The 17,274-nt window shown below is 37.9% G+C and overlaps 1 protein-coding gene across 1 annotated transcript in view; it reads left to right on the plus strand.

Moving 5' to 3' along the window:
- Positions 1–17,274, plus strand: part of PDZD8 (PDZ domain containing 8) — a 62,579-nt gene that overhangs the window by 17,747 nt on the left and 27,558 nt on the right. Inside the window, exons 2-3 of the mRNA XM_057417390.1 lie at positions 1,800–1,922; positions 7,994–8,096. Of these exons, the coding sequence (XP_057273373.1) occupies positions 1,800–1,922; positions 7,994–8,096 (226 nt within the window). The remainder of the gene's footprint in view (positions 1–1,799; positions 1,923–7,993; positions 8,097–17,274) is intronic.

Here is a 17,274-nt window from a genome sequence, read left to right on the forward strand (position 1 = left end):
AGGCTCTCCTTGCCTATGCTTAAAATGAAAAGTGTGAGGCGGTGTATGCTGTGATGTGACCAAGGAGGTGGTCAGGCCCTGAAGTGGCAGCAAGTCTTGCAGAGTGAAGATAGCATGCTTACCTTGGTGGTATTTTCCCTACGCTTGTGATGCTTACTATTTATTTAATAGTAAGGAAGATTGAGTAAAATACCAGAGCAGATGATAGTACATGCTCAAGGCATATTTTGAGTCGGTTCTTATAGTATACTCATAAGCCTAAACCAATAGCTTCCTATTTTTCATATGCAGACTTAAAAATAATAGAATAAACTATTTAAAATGGAATTATTTTTACTTGACTGATTTCAAAATGGTTTCCTTCCTGAAAGAGTTAATGAGGGAGAAACTTGGAACCAAATTAAAGTTAGAAGTTGAATTGGATTTCAGGGAAATAGCTGGAGTGTTGAGTTGTATTTATTCACAAGAAGAACAAAAGAAATGTCTTTCTCATGGCTCTGTATGAGGCTGATGCTCATACAGAAATGAAGTGTCCCGAATCAGCGTCAAGCTCCCTCCCAAAGAGTGTGCCGACAGTTAAAGGGTGCTTAATTATTTGTTTGAATTTCTGAAACTCCTCAGTTCAGATCCATGTGACTGTTTCCTGAACATATTGTGATCTCCGAATGTGACAAGCAGATGCCTCTGATGGTTGAGCAAAGAGTACTTATGAAAGGCTTCTTTCTCATGAAATGGCAGATACATCCTGCAGGCAGTGGTGCTCCTGTCCTGCTATTTCTGTCTTCTCAACAGAAATCATCACTGGGAGGCAGCGCCAGTGACAGGAGGGAAACCGAGGCATGGGGCAGTGTTAGGACATGACAGCAATAAATAAGAATAGAAAGAACGATACCAAATTCAAATAGTTTATATAATGCTAGTGCAACTTCTGTGGTATCTTGCTGTTTGCAGGGTTGTGGCCCTTGCTGTTAGGATTGCATATGTGTGTCAGCCGTGTGATGGGCCAGCAGCCATGCAGCATCTCCCCCTTCTTCCTTCCCTCAGATCTTGGCTGTGTCCGACACTATCACTTAAAAATGAAACCGGTATTTATAACTTGGTATATTTTAACCAAAGAGAATTATGTGGCAAGTGAAAAGTGTGTAAAACATTTGGTATCTTGAACTGCTTTTTGTGTGAATCATGTGTTGTGATGGGGGGAAAGAAAGCTAGAGGACAAATAGTTAGAATACCTGCATCTTTATTTGAATTCAAGAAGATTGGCTGAAAAGAGCAACCAAATGTTTCTCACAAAATGAGAGCAGTTTCATTCTCTATAGCTGAAGTGTGGTGTTTATTAGGACGCACCAGCCCTCTAAGTACAGCACTAGCATAAAAATTCATGCTTCAGGGTCACAGTGTATTTCTGCCTTTTGATACTGTTATGTTTTATGCAGATAAAACTGTAAGATCTGGTAAGATATTTACTGCAAAAAGGCTCTTGTGTTAAATCACGTTTGTAATCATGAACGCATTCTGATTTGATCAGCTTCCCGCTTTCGTAAAAGTATCTGTACCAGTAAACGTAACTCGGATAATCTATTCCTGTGAGGCAACCTTTGTTTTTGTATACTGCAGTCATCTGCATTCAGAAAGCTTTATTTAGTAGCTTCTACTTGTTCTTTTGGACCAATGAATATGTAGGAATGGTAGCATTTCTCTTCAGGGGTGTTAGAGATTAAAAGGAAACCTGTTAACCTGATTCCTGTGTGTTAGTGTCACTTATAGCATTTGTGTTAAGAATCTTCTTTATTTTTCAGGTTCAAGCCATTTTTTCCAGTTCATGTATTGCCACCTGATGAATGTGAAGATCGCGACCTCTGTATACAGGAGCTTCTGTTGACAGAAGGTCGTCTAAGAGTCACCTTAATTGAATGTACAAGGTATGTTTTGCGGTCTCTTGCTCATTCTTGTCTCAGCAACTACCCATGTTTCTTAAGGTTGTAGTAATTGTAGCTTAGGCCTGTTTTGATTCATAGAGTAGCAGCTTTGGTGTCATGTTTGTACTCTAACCCAGAAATGTATTTTTTAAGTAAAAATGAACAAACGGAAGTTGCAGTAAGTTTCTGAGGCATTTCTGTGTTCTGTGTGGGAGCATGAACTTGCCTTTCTTCTGACTTTTGTCTGCTTACAAACTAATCTTGCCTCCTGACATTTGTTTTTGTGTGTTACTTTGGCGCACCAAATTATGAATCTCTTTCCAGGACAGTATAAATATCATAATTATCCTATTGTATTGTGTTGTAAGCAAAGGGGAATAATTGTTTCAGTCGGTCTTACTTAGATTAATCCAAGTAACTTTTATAAGGCATTGTTTGTCCTTGTCTTGAACAAAATAATGGGAAGAAATCTACTTCATTTGCTGAAGAGAAAATTAATTCTCTTTAAAGCTGGAGAAAAGGTGTTTGGGCTCTTGGTTTGTTTGGTGTTTTTTTTTTGTCAAACCTCTTAGTTCTTGGTTTATGTTAGATCTTATCCAAGTAGTGCTTAGGCTTTGATCTAGTCATATGCTGTCCTGCTCTTTATGAACTAAGCTCTGGTTTGCAGCAAGACTTTTAACCTGTTCTTTTTATTGCCTGTATTACCATGTGAGCTCCTCTTTGCACTCTTTTTCCCCTGTAGCCTTGTACAGCTCTTTGAACTGTATTTGCTGTATTAATGTGGTTTATCAGTGCTGTGGATTACCAGAAGATATTCTTCTGCTTCTAGGGATGGTATGGGCCACAGCAGTGATTATTTTTGGCATTAAAATTGCTGCTTACCTGTCTTCCTAGCTTTGTGGTGTTTTCTGTCGGTGATAGAGGAATACTAAATGACTCTGTGCACTCCTTGGCTGCTAGGAGCACTTTCTCTTTACCATACTCAGTCAGGGAACTCATGATGTCTCTTTACAGGCAGCCTCCAATTTGAGTCCAGTATTGCATTAATTTTTATTACAAGAGGGCCCAAAATAACTCTCAAGTTGTGTGCAGTTGTTACTAGTTTGGAAAGTAATCTTTTAAATAGTATGTCTTTCCTGAATCGGAAACACTGTGTAACATCACAGACATATCACTAGTGTTGTGTTTCTTTCCATTGTGTTTAGAAGCCAGATTGCTGAGTTTGACATCATCATCTCACTATTTTCAGCTGTCACAGATGCTTATCAGATGGCTGGAGAGAGGAGGCAGTTGCTGGCTTGTCAGGTCTTTTCAGCTTCAGGTCTGACTTAATCTGACTGGTTTATGTGCCTTGGAATTTCTTGACGGACACTTGAAAATGATGTCTTAACAGACACGTCTTACTCTTGATGTCTGACTCTTGACACCATAGTAATTCCCCAGACCTTGCAGGTGTCCCATCCTTTTTTGAACTAAACAAGTACAAATGTCCAAAGAGTCCCCCTGTGAATAAGTACTCTTGCTTACTTTGCACCTGAAGATACTGATGAGACAGAAGCTGAAAAACACATAGAATTTTCTTAGTAGAAGAAGAAATGTAACAATATATATGAAAGTAGCAATGAGAATGTATAATATGTAGGATAGTAACAGTGACAAAATTTCCCCTTTTTATCACTACCGTGTGTGAGCGGGTGTGAAGGTTGTTCTCAATGGCTCTTTTACAGTACAGCAATGCATGCTGAAACACAAAGCTTTTTCACTCATGTCTGCCACCGAGACCCGAAAATTTTTCTTGGCGATCATTTTCATTCCAGAATGAAAGATCACTTTAATTTCTGTGTGTTTCAGTTTTGCTCAGTGCCCCAGAAGGTTTGCATCCTGTCAGCACAGTAGCTGTTCCCTGGCTTCTGTACAGAATTTGGAGCAGGATTCTTGACCATTGATGTTGTCCCAAATTTGGGCTCATTCACCTGGTGTGCGATAAGCCAGCCTCACAAACAGAGTTTTGAGATAATGTTAAATTCATATTTGCACAAAGATGAGCGCAAGAGGATATTTCCACAAAGCTAGCACACCCTCTGTCAGCTACCCACTTCTATATGTTTCACGCAGTGAAAATTCAGCGTGTTCTTTTACATTCTCTTGTCTCTGTTTAATGGCACAGTATATAATATATATACACATGTTCTGTGAGTAAGGGTCTATGTAGGCAAGGGTCTCTTATCAGGGGGATGTGATTCTTAGTATTACGATGAACGAAGTTCCTTTAGGAACACGGTAATCTTGCATTTTGTTGAGTTTTTAGGAAGACATAAGTAATTTTTAATCTTTCTGAAGTTGAGTATTACTCTTCTGATCTGGATGGTCTCTTTTATTCATCTTCTGCCTCTCCTGAGGTCAGTGAGCTTCTAAGGAAACACTGTTTTTCCTTGCTACATGCAATTCTAAACTCAAGATTTTCAGGCTTTCACACAACAGTCCTTCACAAAATCTTAATTTCTGGATAACAGTGTTTGTATTCCATCTACTCTGGTAAGAGTTCTGCTACTTCTCTTGCTTAGGTCTGAAATACAGTGGTAAATCTATAGCGATAAAACATTTAGTAAACTACTTGTATGTTATAAATGTCTAGTTTTAATTTCCCTATATTCACATGACCAAATATATGCACTTCTTGCGTTTGTTTGTTTTTCAGTTGCAGGCTTGACCATATTAATTTCCTTGCTGTCATGCTATTGACAGAAAAACTGAGTCTTGCACATCTTTAAAATTAAATGACTCAAAGGATGGGAACTTTGGTGTAAATAATAAGGAATGTTTTGAAAATTTTTGTCCAACTTACTGAAAATGTAAGTTTTCTTGTACGAATGCAGTGCCCTCACAGAACTGAGTCCTTGCTAAAACAGTTATCTGTTGTTACCTTAAGGTTTTAAGGCAAAGGGAAAAACAAAGTGACATGCTGTTAAATTTTAAAGGTACACTGTGAAGAAAGTCTTAAAGCCTATAAGTTCCAATTATATTATTCAAGAACACTTCCAAAACTGTGCCATCAAGTAGGCTTTGTAAGTCGGTGTTTGTTTTAATAGATAGTGGTTGCAGACAAGGAGATTTTCCCTAGATAGTTTACTAAAATACCACAGAGCATACCTGGGGCCGAATTGTCAAGTTTGGAGTTTTATGGGTTTGTTTCCTTTTGTTTTCATTGGACTTCAGTGTGCAGCAGTGGCACCTTTAAGTATGTGAATATTGAATTTGGTTTTGAGTTTTAAAATTTGGGAAATATTATGTTAAAATACTTACAAATTGAAAGGCCACAGTTGAAATTAAAAAATCAGGAAAGGCTTTCTTCTACATACCTGGTAATAACATGCTTCTAAAGGTTTGTGTGTACTTTGCCCATACCAGATTCTTTTTAGATTTGCAGTTCTGTACTTTAGCATCATCTTAGAAAAAATGGGAAAGTTGATAGCTTTCCAGAAAGAAAAATGCATGACATGGCTATAAGGACTTGAAGTTCTTGGCTTGCCTCAGCTCTTGAGCTGAGGTGACCACAGCCTCCATTCACTTGTGTTCTGTATCAGAGGACAAACTCTTCATGGCTTGGAGTTCTTGTAGCTTTCACATTGAAAACCAGGACAGCTATGAACAACTGTGTTAACTGTGTTCATGTCCATAGCTACTCTATTGAATCACTTTGCCTCATGCTTGCTTGCTTGCTTGCTGCAGGGAGCCATCTGATTTACAATTGGGGAAGGAATAGAAATTCACTTTCTGTATGCATATTTCAACTACTTGGGTAGTAATTTAATCACATTTCTTTAGCAATTTAATTATAGCTGGGGTTATAAACTTTGTTTCAGGATGTCTTTCATATGCCATTTCGTACTGATTTGCAAACTTTCTATCTGTAGGATATATATATCTTAACAGATGGGTGTTTTGGGTGTGTTGTGATACAGTGTCAGTCTTTATCTGCAGCTGTGTTACAGAATACAGAACAGGTATGATTAAGACAAAAATTTCCTTTAGCGTAGGAGCAGTTAAAATTTCCCCTTTGTCTTTCTGGAACTGGAAACTGAATTCCAAACTCCAGCATGCAGAGCTCTTTAAGTATGTAATTTTGCTGTCTTAATGATGTTTCTTCAACTTGGGTATCGGTAACCTAAAATGAGGTGAAATCTCAGTTCTTTTTTTTTCCTTGTGACTACTATCTTACAGTTCTAGCTGAAACTTATGGGCAGGAGGGTTGGATCTAGATGATCTTAAGGTCCTTTCCAACCCTAACTGTTCTGTGATGCCTGTTCTGAGCTACCTCCTGGCCTTGTTTTCTTAGTTGCCACCAGTACAGTACAGCTAAATAGCTACTGTGCTGGTATTTTAGAGGGGCAATAAGCACCCCTGGAAAATTCCATGAGCTTGTGTCTAGGTGAAGAAGGAACATATGCAAGCAGTGATGAGCTGTGGAAAAGCTTTAATGAACTGACCCAATGAGACACTGAGGAAAACTTGTGATACCCAAAAGAAGCTACTGAAAGCAGAACAGAAATGCCACAGAGGGTTCCTGGTGGCTTAAAAATAAGTAAAGGAAGTTTGAGTTCATCCGTTCCAGTAACCTTCAACAAACTTAGTCTTGTTCAGACAAAGTACCTGATCAGTTGGTTCTGGGGCTGAATTTCTGCTTACAGTAATCATATCCATGTCAGTAGAGAAACAGAGAAATGAATGCTGAAAGTCAAGCTGGAAATCGGATTTTTATGGTGTTTTCCAAGATCATGGCATCTGTCCCTCTTAGAATGGGGTTATAGGGTACTGCCACTACCTCTGAGCCGAAACCAGTTGACACTTGGTAAAGCAGGTATGCTGGGTACCATCATCTCCCACATGAATTTGTGTAATCAGCTGAAAATGAGTTAAACACATTCTTCATAGAGAAACATAGAAAAGAAATATTTATTCAGCTGCCCTTGCTGCAGTGCAGGCTGGTGAGCTGTCATAGCCAGAGAGGTGTTTGCCTTTAGGACCGGCTTAGTTTTACCAATTCTCATTGTTGGTGAAAGTTGGTTTTAATAGTTTTACTACATTTTTGTAGCATATTTACTGTGTATCTCCACATGTGGAAGATGATGCACTTTTTAATCATGAATATTTAACCTAGAAACACTGTTTAACAGCATCAGAATAAACAGAAAATTGACTTGTTTTTCTGACAGCTTTTGTCTATTATCTGAAGAGTTGTGTAACACATCACAATTGCAGGTAAGTTACTTTGGATGAAAGCTTAGAAACCGCTCTTATCATAAGCGTATAGAAAGTTTGGGGGGGAATTAAAATCTTGCAGGTCTTTTGAAGTAGTAAGATTGAAGTTTCTATTCCAAAATATTTATCTGCTTCCAGCTACTATGTACAAATTTATTGCTGCTCTGTAGGCTAAAGGTTATTGCTTGTTTTCTTTTATAGTACTGGTGTCAACCTGAAAGCCTTTATAGCCTTCTGGAATAGGGTATTGTGAATGAAAGACCAACCACTCATTTATGTCACAGAATATTACAGGTGTGAGAGGATCCCAGTTTAGTGAAACAGGAACATAAGCGGTGGTAAATGGTGACTTTACAGTAACACTCTTTTGAACAAAGAAGATCTGCAATATATTGTGAATTTTAGAATTAGGATGGAAAACTTGTGGCTATTTTTGCTTAACCTCCCCAAACCCTCAGAATCTACACTTTTGTGGAAAAATACCAGCCTGCCAGTTGGACACTCCTTTTTCTTTTTTTTTTTTTTCTTAAATAAAAACACAATAGCAAAAAAAGAGAACCAAAAAAAACCCAAACCCAACAAACAAAAAAATAGCTAAAATATGTTAATTATCTTTGCTGTTTATAGAGTTCTTCCACTAGAGGGTGGCAGAGTCTTTCCTTTGGCACAAGACTGTGCCTGCTGCATCTTTTCAGTGTGGACTGCTGTATGTGTACATCTTGATAATAATAGAGTGTATAAATGAAGAATGGTGAGTTAATATATCTAGAGCATTAACAGTATTACAGTTCTTACTATAGGCTTTTCTATTTCAGGTTATTTATGTTTGGATCCTATGAAAGAGAAGCAAACGTTCATTGCACAATGGAGCTGAGCACTAATGTTTGGGAAGAAAGATCAAGAAGTTCTATTAAAACGGTAAAAAATGGTATAATCTTTGCATATTGCAGTATTATGCTCTTAATACATTGTATAGGAAGTGTGTCTCTTTGGACAATCAAGTGGGTGGTTATAGCAGAGCACCCTGAAAGCATAACAGACCAATTATTTACTATTTAGTTCAAAGTATTTCACTGTCCAGTTGACATGGATAACATCATTTCAGTTATGGCAGCTGTGCTTGAAAATGTACCTCATTTGTGTATGTTGTCAGCTGTCCATCTGCATTAAAACAAATAGTGTAAAATAAGCATTTTTATAGTCCTGTTATATTTGGGTGGGTCAATGTTTAGCAAACAGTGAGTAAGACACACTTGTCTTTCACTGGCCAGTAGTGAAACTAACCAGTTTCATCCCTTCTGATGCGAGTGTTGAAGGCAAGCATGATCAGAGGGTAGCTAATGTGATGCAACTTCCTCTTTTCCCCTGCGTTTTGTGAAAATACAGGCAATTGACATAAATGTCTAACTTCTTGTAGAGTGTATGAATCCTTCCTTGTCTGCTAAAGAAAAATGCTTTTACAAGTGTCTGCAAATACAGAAAGTGGTGGTGTTACTGTAAGCTCATGAAATCCTAAAATGGTTTAGGACTGTAAAGGTCATTCAGTTCCAGCTCCCTGCCATGGGCAGAGACACCTTCTGCTAGAGCAGGTGGCTCCAAGCCCCATCCAACCTGGCCTTGAACACTGCCAGGGATAGAGCAGCCACAGCTTCTCTGGGCACTTTGTGCCAGTGCCTCAGCACCCTCACAGGGAAGAGCTTCTGCCTAAGAGCTCATCTCGGTCTCCCCTCTGGCAGGTTAAAGCCATTCCCCTTGGCCTGTCCCTACAGGCCTTTGTCCAAAGCCCCTCTACAGGTTTCTTATAGCCCCTTTAGGCGCCAGAGCTGCTCTAAGGTCTCCCTTAAACCTTCTTCAGGCTGAACAAGCCCAGCTCTCTGAGCCTGTTAATCTTTTACTGATTATCATACTTGATAACATGAGGTTAGCAACATACAGCCTATAAATTGCCCTATGTGTGTGTTTGAGAACGAGAGATACCTCAGGGTTTTTTTTTTTTTTTGCTTTGTTTATCTTCAAACAAGAGGTGGAATGTATGAAAGAGCCTATCAGTTTCACATTAGTATGATATTGTGGTAGTCATCAAATTGAATTGGGCTTATGCTGAGCAGTAAGTAATGTGCCTATTGAAAAATATCCAAGAAGCTATAAAAAGACTTTAACAGTTAGTTTCATGCAAAGAAATCACTGTAACAAAATCAATGTCCTGCATTTTACTCTCTGCTCTCTTAGTGCAGCTGGCTTAAGCCCTGTGCCTTTGTTATATCTGGCTGGAGTTGTTTCGACACCAGCACTGTCTTTCCACTGGAGCAGCAAGAATTCAGAATTTTACCATCTTGTTCAGTTTCTGCAATTACATTCTGCTTTGCATTGTTTTTAAAACTCCTTGTGACAAATTATATTGTTTTCAGCTCACTGCTTCTTATGTTTTGCCAAAAAGAGTGTATGGCTGAGCAACAGGCAGAAAGCCTTTTTGTTGTTACAGCTGCTGTATTCTTAGTCAGTTGAAATACTTGAAGAGGGGTTAGTGGTTTGCCTGTGCTCTGATAGGAACCTGTAACACTGGATGGCAGTTAGCTTTCTGAAGTATGGCACCACCAGAGGTGATGGCAGAAAGCATTCCAGTGGTCCCAAGAGGAACTCCTGAGTTAGCTTAGCTCAAGAGGTGCTAGACTTCATTGAAACAGTAGGCGGGAGCTAGATTTGAGTAATTGATTTTCATACCTTTTTGTTTAAACTGGTTTATGCAGCAGTTTTAAATTTTGTTTAATCTTTTCTATTTTGTTTAAAGGTTTCAGCCTCTTTGTGTGATCACATAAGAATGAGGTGGGAGTAATTCAGGTTTAGTAGTCTGGCCTGTTCTTAATCTTCACCCTTTCCTAATTATCTATAGGAAACAAGCAATACTGCCAGTGTTAAAACCAAAACCAACAATCAAACTCCCCCCCCAACATCTCCCCAAACAACACAAAGCCCCCAAACCCAGCAACAACAAAAAAACCAAGGAACTTTGGGGTTTGGACCTGAGCCTGCTAAGACTTACTCATGGGAATGGCCCTTTATTTGGGATAAGCTGTGTATGAAGCCAGGGTCTGCAGGCTTGATGCTCTAGCAATGAAGGTATAAAAGTGTCAGTACGCTGAGTTACCATTAAGCTTCTGTGGACAAATGAGTTTGTGCTTGTCTTTAGATGATTTTGAATAGCAATATTGGAATAAAAGGGAAGAAAAATCACTCTGCAGACAGCATGGCACTGATGTATTTGTGGCAGCAGATGGCAGTAGGACTAAACCGATGGAAGGTGAATGGCTCCTTTTTAAAACTACAGAAAATTACTCGGGGTGAGGCTCTCAAGAGCTTCATCTTGTATTTCAGCATCTAAAATGATGGTTTTAAAGATATCTTAGTGCTTAAAAATATCTTTTAAAACTGTCCTGCAACGTACAGAAGGGTTTTCTGTGCATCTGTTGCAGCCCTTCATTAAGCATTGTTCAAACACTGCCTGTCAGCAAGCAGACACAACTTGATCTGAGTTGCTGCGTTTCTTGCTCTGCTGTTGGTATGAAGAATTCTCTATGCTGAATCACCTTGAACTTTAGACCACTAAATAGGTGAACTAATATTAAGATCCTGCTTTTGACAATCTTAATATGGTAGAAAATGGAAACTGAAAATTAACAACTTGCAGAACTGTTTTTTTGCATACTCAACACATGTAGTGAAATCATGGCAGTCTCTTTTTCCTAGGAAGTCAGATTAAATATGCAGGTTAAGTTACAAAAGTGTTAGAACATCTCACTGAGTGGTAAGAGGATTGACAAAGATCCTCAACAAAATGAGTTTTGCTAACACACTAAACACAGGGCTTTGGTTAACTGTGTAAAATAGTTAAATAGGAAGTTAGGAAGAAAAAACATTGTGATATTTTTCCAAACAAAAAGTTTAATTCTATCTTTAATTGTGATTTTTAGCTCTAATGCAATTTAACTGCAAGGCAGCTGATGGCTGATATCTTTCCTAATATAAAGTCCCCCTTTTAATGCTCATGTGCAATAATCATTTGAGGTGAAGTTGATAGAATGAATAACAACTTCCAAAACTACAGAAGAGAAATCATGGACTAAATTGAAGTGAAAAGTAGAAAATTGTGTTCTGGTCTAAAGGCAACTAATAAGAGTCTCGCATGGGCATGACAATGCAGCTTCTGATTCAGGCTGTGTTCTACAATGCTCCTGAGGAAAATTCTCGTAACTTCCTATACTTCCTGGCATTTTCATTCCTTTTGTTATGTTAGTAGTAGTGATAACAGATTAGACAGGTTTAATACTTCATAATGAATTTTGGCGAGACTTTAATCTGATCCCATCATTTATGCAATATTAGGAGGTGTCAGAATGGGTTTTGAATAAAGATGCCATGTTATTGAACATATCTAGAGTATTATTGAAATGTCTGTTATGATAAAGGCATCTCAGGCTTCTGTTTATCAAATTAAATTGAAACACTGATAAAACTTCAGATTTGGCACATTCCTGTGTGACACGTGAACATTCTTAAATATCTCAATTAGTAGTACATGCTACTGGAGTTCACATTAATCACTGCATTGCTATGTAAAACTTAACTGTGTATGGATAGGATGTGTTAATGAGCATTAGCAGTATTGGATTACTAGATGTGTTCTATGGCTAAATAATTAGATATGTCTTAATAATTACGTATACCTTCGTAGATATTAAATGGAGGCTGTGTCATTAATGTGAATGGTTCTCAATATCAGATTGATTTCTACAAAAAAAGACCTGTTCTGTTTTTCCTTTGGGCACATCTGTTCAGTGTGGACCCATGGCCTTGTTACACTTGGTGACTGCTGACTTTACCTGTGCCAGCACTTCATGTATGATGTTGTGAAAGAAAAACATAGTTTTTTAGCAGAAACAGGAGTTGCTCTATGAATTAAAGGGTAATAGACTCTGTCTGTCTTAAAAGTGTCAGAAGCATGGACATCAAAACGATCTTGAAATGTGAGTAACAGAGACCTGAGGTAGCTTAGCAGCTCTAAGTACCCCTTACATTGACTATGCAATGCTTTGAGTGACCTATGGGTGCTCAGCTGTCCCAGGCATGGCAGGTGCTGGTGCTTTCCTCTGGTTCCAGCACTCTAGAAAAGGCTGAATCAAGAGTATAGCTGTACAGAAGTGTTTCTTAGGAATTTCTCTGCATATCTAGGTAGTCCTGTTGCTTTTAGGTACTAATTTTTGTGACAGATGAAGTAATTTTCTACAAATTGTAGAAACTATTGCAATAATAGACTGATATTTATCACATACAGACTCTAAACAGTTTGTGCTTTTCATTGGTTGTATGGATGTAAAGTAATGGGTGAGAGATGCTGAACTGCAGAACAAAATTCCAAGTTTTCTCTTAGGTCTTTCTTTTTATATAAATCCAGGAGCTCAAGAAAATCATTATCAATTTTGAAATAATCAAGTTAATCTAAGGAAAACATGAGGAAACACCTTTAAATTCTAGTGTTCAACTAATACATTGTCTGAGGTAGGAATAGCTGCAGTTTCACGTTCATAAAGGCAGGAAGTGTTAAGGCTTTTCTTTTGTTGGTGTTTTTACCTATTTTTTTTTTTGGAAACCCCTTCTGTAAATACTAACTTTAGCAATACAGAAACTGCATTTCATATTCTGCAAGTAAAAATTGTCATCTAGAGCATCTCATCTCTTAGCCTATAGGATGTATTTTTTCAGGAGTTGTCTCAGGAGCACACCAATATCCTCTGAAGTAACCTACTAATAGAAAGAGTTAAAGAATTAAGGTAAGTATTCCACCAGGTTTTTAGGAATTCTACATGGTATTTTCTACAGTTCATTCTGAGCATAGTGGTCAGCACTGGGGTAACTAAAGGGGAGGACAGTATTGCACTCTAAATTTGTGCATATATTCACATACATAGGCCATGATAACCCCACTGAAAGAAGTGGATATCTTGGTAGATACTGCCTTCTCCAGGTAAATGTAATGCTAACTTTGAAAAGGCTGTAGGCAGGTTGGTTAAAACCTCCTTATAAAAAGCAAAGCAATATTTCTCAGCCTTTCATAAAACTAAATTTCCTTTATCATGCATTATGGGAAACATAAAGGTATTCCAGCACTGTAACATATGAATGTAAAATGAGAAATAATGTAAATCAAATAAAGCACCTTCCGAAATGAGTTGCCTGAAGCTACTGAACTATAATGTCAAAATTTAAAGCAATTGTGAAGTGTTAATTTGTAAATACATGGAGTTAACTGCCTTACAGTTGGCATTTCAGTGTGCTTTTTGAGCAGGCTGCCATTTCAGCATCTAATCCTGTCAAAAGAAAGGAGGAGGATTAAAGCACGAGAAGCTTTTTGAAAATGTCACTTTTTATGAAAATTCATGATCTTGTAAAATTTGATAATATTTGTAAATACAGTGGGGAATAGTTCTGAGATTTGTGCCTTACATAATATTCTGTAATCCGTCTTTCAAATAAACTTGAAGGCCACGAGGATTTTTTTTGGTCTCCTCCTGAATGTTTAAACTTTTTGACTTGGGGCTTCAGAAAGCTTGTCTGTGATTTAATGAGAGGCCTTCTGTGCAAATGCACTGTAGTTCTTCAGTGCTCAGGGACTATTGAATATGAACATTAAAACTAACTGACTGCTTTTATTTTTTAGTGTGTGTATATTCAGATAATTGTTTAGAACCAGATGTCATCACTCGAGTCACAGCCTGGCCTGATACTTCTTGCCTGATTATAAATCATTCAGAAGCTATAATGTACTGTATCTCGGGCTTGCATACCCTTGCGTGGGACAGGTAGAAAGCAGAGCTTACTACAGCTTTGTGTTTGTACATCATGTATAACCAAGACTGTAGCTTTCTTACATGCACATTCTTTCTCCTTATGTTCAGGCTTGAAGTTGTGCTCCTTCCCAGCCTCCCCGGAGTGCTGCAGAGGTTGCCTGCTTGCAATGAATCTGACTTGCTGAGTTTCAAATTTAGAATACCAGATTAAAGGATAATGGGTAAAAAACTTGAGTGAGCAGAATCTGTAATGAGCAGGGTCTTAATGCTTTGTGTGTGCATGTGCTTCCCCATCCCCAGCTGTTCCTCTGAGAGCTCACATCAGAACTCATTCATGGTGTTCAGACTTAAGAAGTTCTTCTGCAGCCAGATACTTGTTTCCTATAGTGAAATGTCTGTTTTGAAACCACTTGGCTGCAGTCTAAATCCCCATAAGATTTTGTAAGTGAGTTGTAGGGTAGGTGCCTTTGGTGGTACTGTCTGATCATTTGGAGTCTTCCAAGTTGTTCTGTTGCAGTGTGGTAATGGCCTACTGCCACAAAAGAGGCACAAGCCTTTTAGATGGCTGAGTTGGATGAATTCACCTTTGTAAGACCTCTCTGTATTACTGTTCTAGGACAAAAATTACATGGAACTTCAAGCTTCATCAGGGATTAGTTCTGTTCTTTAATTTTGATTTTTGCAAAGCTGATAACATTCATTTTCAATGTGTTTTGGTTTCTTGTTGTGTTTTGTTGTGTTGTTTGTTGTTTTTTTTTTTTTTGAAGGTTACTGGTGTAATAACCTGCCTGTAATACAGAATCTTTGAGTTATATTTTAGTTGCCTATATTCCATATCCTCCTAATAGTATCCAGTTTGAGTAGCAATTGTAAGCTTTTCTTGTCATCCTTTTAAACTTACCACTTCCTATTTAAAATATAAAACTATGAAGTAAACACTAAATTACGGTTTTTCCTTAAAAATGCTTGTAAAAGGTAAGAAACCCTGTCTTTATGTCACTAGATGTGGTGCTGAGGACTTGTTTTTTGTATTCTTGTCATCTCTTCTGCTGCATGTCCAAATATTGGATGCAGGCAAGAGTTTAAGTAGTTCTTACAGCACAGCATCTGTATTTCTCATTTGCAAAGAAATTGATTTACAGTGATAGCTGATCTTGCTAAATAAATAGATGGCTGATGCATGAGAGCTAACTTTGTTTGCATAAACAGTATGGCCTATTGTAAGAGAGATAACAGTGTTCTATTGACCAGAGTAAACAAAGTGGTTTCTGGGTAATTCAGTATATTCCTGGAATGACTTTCCTAAACCATTTTGTTACATCCTATTGCAAAGTTACGTGGCCAGATGAACCAGGAGCTCAGTTTGAAGGCTGCTGCATATGGCTGGAGTGGATGAGAGGGACTTACTTAAACACACAATCACCTTTGGGGAAAAATAAGCTATTTTCATACTGGTTTGTCTTTTGGTTTTGTTTGCAATCTTCCTATTTACTTTTAAAATCTGTTTTCTCCGAGCTCTTTTATGAAAGGTAACCTCTTCTTAACATACTAGATTTTTTTTCTTTTCAGCTTGAGAGACTGGGATCTGTTCCTATTAAAGATGTAGTAATTGGATTGAAAGTAATTTAGCCATTTGTATGGATTTTAGTGATGCTATAACGTTTCCCTACCAAATCAGGACCTTGCCAAGCAAACTCTTGGGCATGTTGGAAACTGTTTCCTTCCACCAATAAACAGTTAAAAGTCTCCCAAAATAATAAAGAAGGGAGCTTGTGTTTGAATGTTTAATTACAGAACAGAAGCATGTTTTCCAGGTTGTGACAACACAAAGAAGGGTTGTGTAGAAAGCCTTCGAAAAGGGGCCCATGCCTGTGAGTAAAATACTTGTTAAGAAATAGTGAGGTACTGGCACTTGGTGCTGATATGCTCTCCTAAGCATATAGGGTTTGATATATGACAGAGTTTTAGGGGTATTGACTTCTGACTGAAAGTTGCTCAGTGGTAACTTGTCTGCTTCCACAAGTAGTTCATCATCTGGAAGTTCATCTTGCAATTAGGGAAGAGAAAATGACATTGTAGTTTCTGCAGGTTGCTAAAGGATAGGCAAATGCATGTATTTATTGCAGAACCACTAATACTTCTGACCACTGATGCCTTCAGCAATCTGGTATTGCCTTTGGTTCTTCGTATAGTTTATTTACCTGTTCAGTGAGAAGTTGATGAAAGTAATAAATATTCTCTTGGTTCCATGTGATTTATGCAGTTGCTCTGTTTCAAAGTGACTGTGCACCTGGTAATATTTTAGATAGCTTACCCCTCTTTTTAGTGTGGCTGAACTTGGTTTAAGTCTCAGAAAAAAGATTTTCCTGAAAATAAAGAACTAGAGGTGGAAAGATATGAAAATGGCATCTCCAAGGCAAACAGTAGCAGAATGCCTAATGCTAAGGTATGTGGGAAGATGGTAACTCCAGGCATCACAAATGTAGCTTGGTGTGAGCTATAGAATGTCTTCTGTCATGGTGTGTGAAGGGAAGAGGAAAGCTTATAGGCCAAGTTGCCTTGGAAGCCTTGGTTTAACTTCTCATGAAATTCCTTTGTATAGAAACATTATCATTAGTAGAAAACTCAACTACTTGGTTCTGATTCTCATTTACACTAGCTACATTACATTAGCTTAAACAAAAGCATAATGAGGTTAAATATCTGGTCTTTAAGTATCCTGAATATATATATATATAGCATGATAATAAATTATTAGCGTTAGTGATTTAACTAATAAACCACTGTTCTTTAATGTAGATCTTTGCCCTTCTAAGGGGACAGAAATGAATTTTCCTACACTATCAGTAGTTGCTATCTAGTGGTCTTAAATGTTGTGGTTCAAGTCTCAAAATTCGGCATAAAAAATACTGAGTGACTGCAAAGAAAGCCTTTAATTTTGGAGGAGGAATTCCTTAATCTGCGTACATTCTAATGTAGTTATTTTTATGAAGTCAAATGAGCTAAGTAGTTCAGATTCTTGGAATTAAGGTAATGCAGTACTGTTGCATTGTCATGTGTTATCTTCCTAATAATGTAATTATTTAGCTGAATGTTATTTCCAGTTGACTATTTCTTTTTAGCTTCCTCCCTCTTCAGTCATAAGTCAAAGCAGAAATTAAATGTTTGCCTCGGTGTTACAAGTCTCTTCTAGGCTTAGTGAGGTGGAGCTCAACACCTGGAGGCAACACAGAGTGAATGAGAATGGTGCTTGG

Source organism: Pezoporus wallicus, unplaced genomic scaffold (genome assembly GCF_028554395.1).
Source record: "Pezoporus wallicus isolate ANWC-B61680 ecotype Strahan unplaced genomic scaffold, APGP_CSIRO_Pwel_v1 contig_8188, whole genome shotgun sequence".
Taxonomy (NCBI): Eukaryota; Metazoa; Chordata; class Aves; order Psittaciformes; family Psittacidae; genus Pezoporus; species Pezoporus wallicus.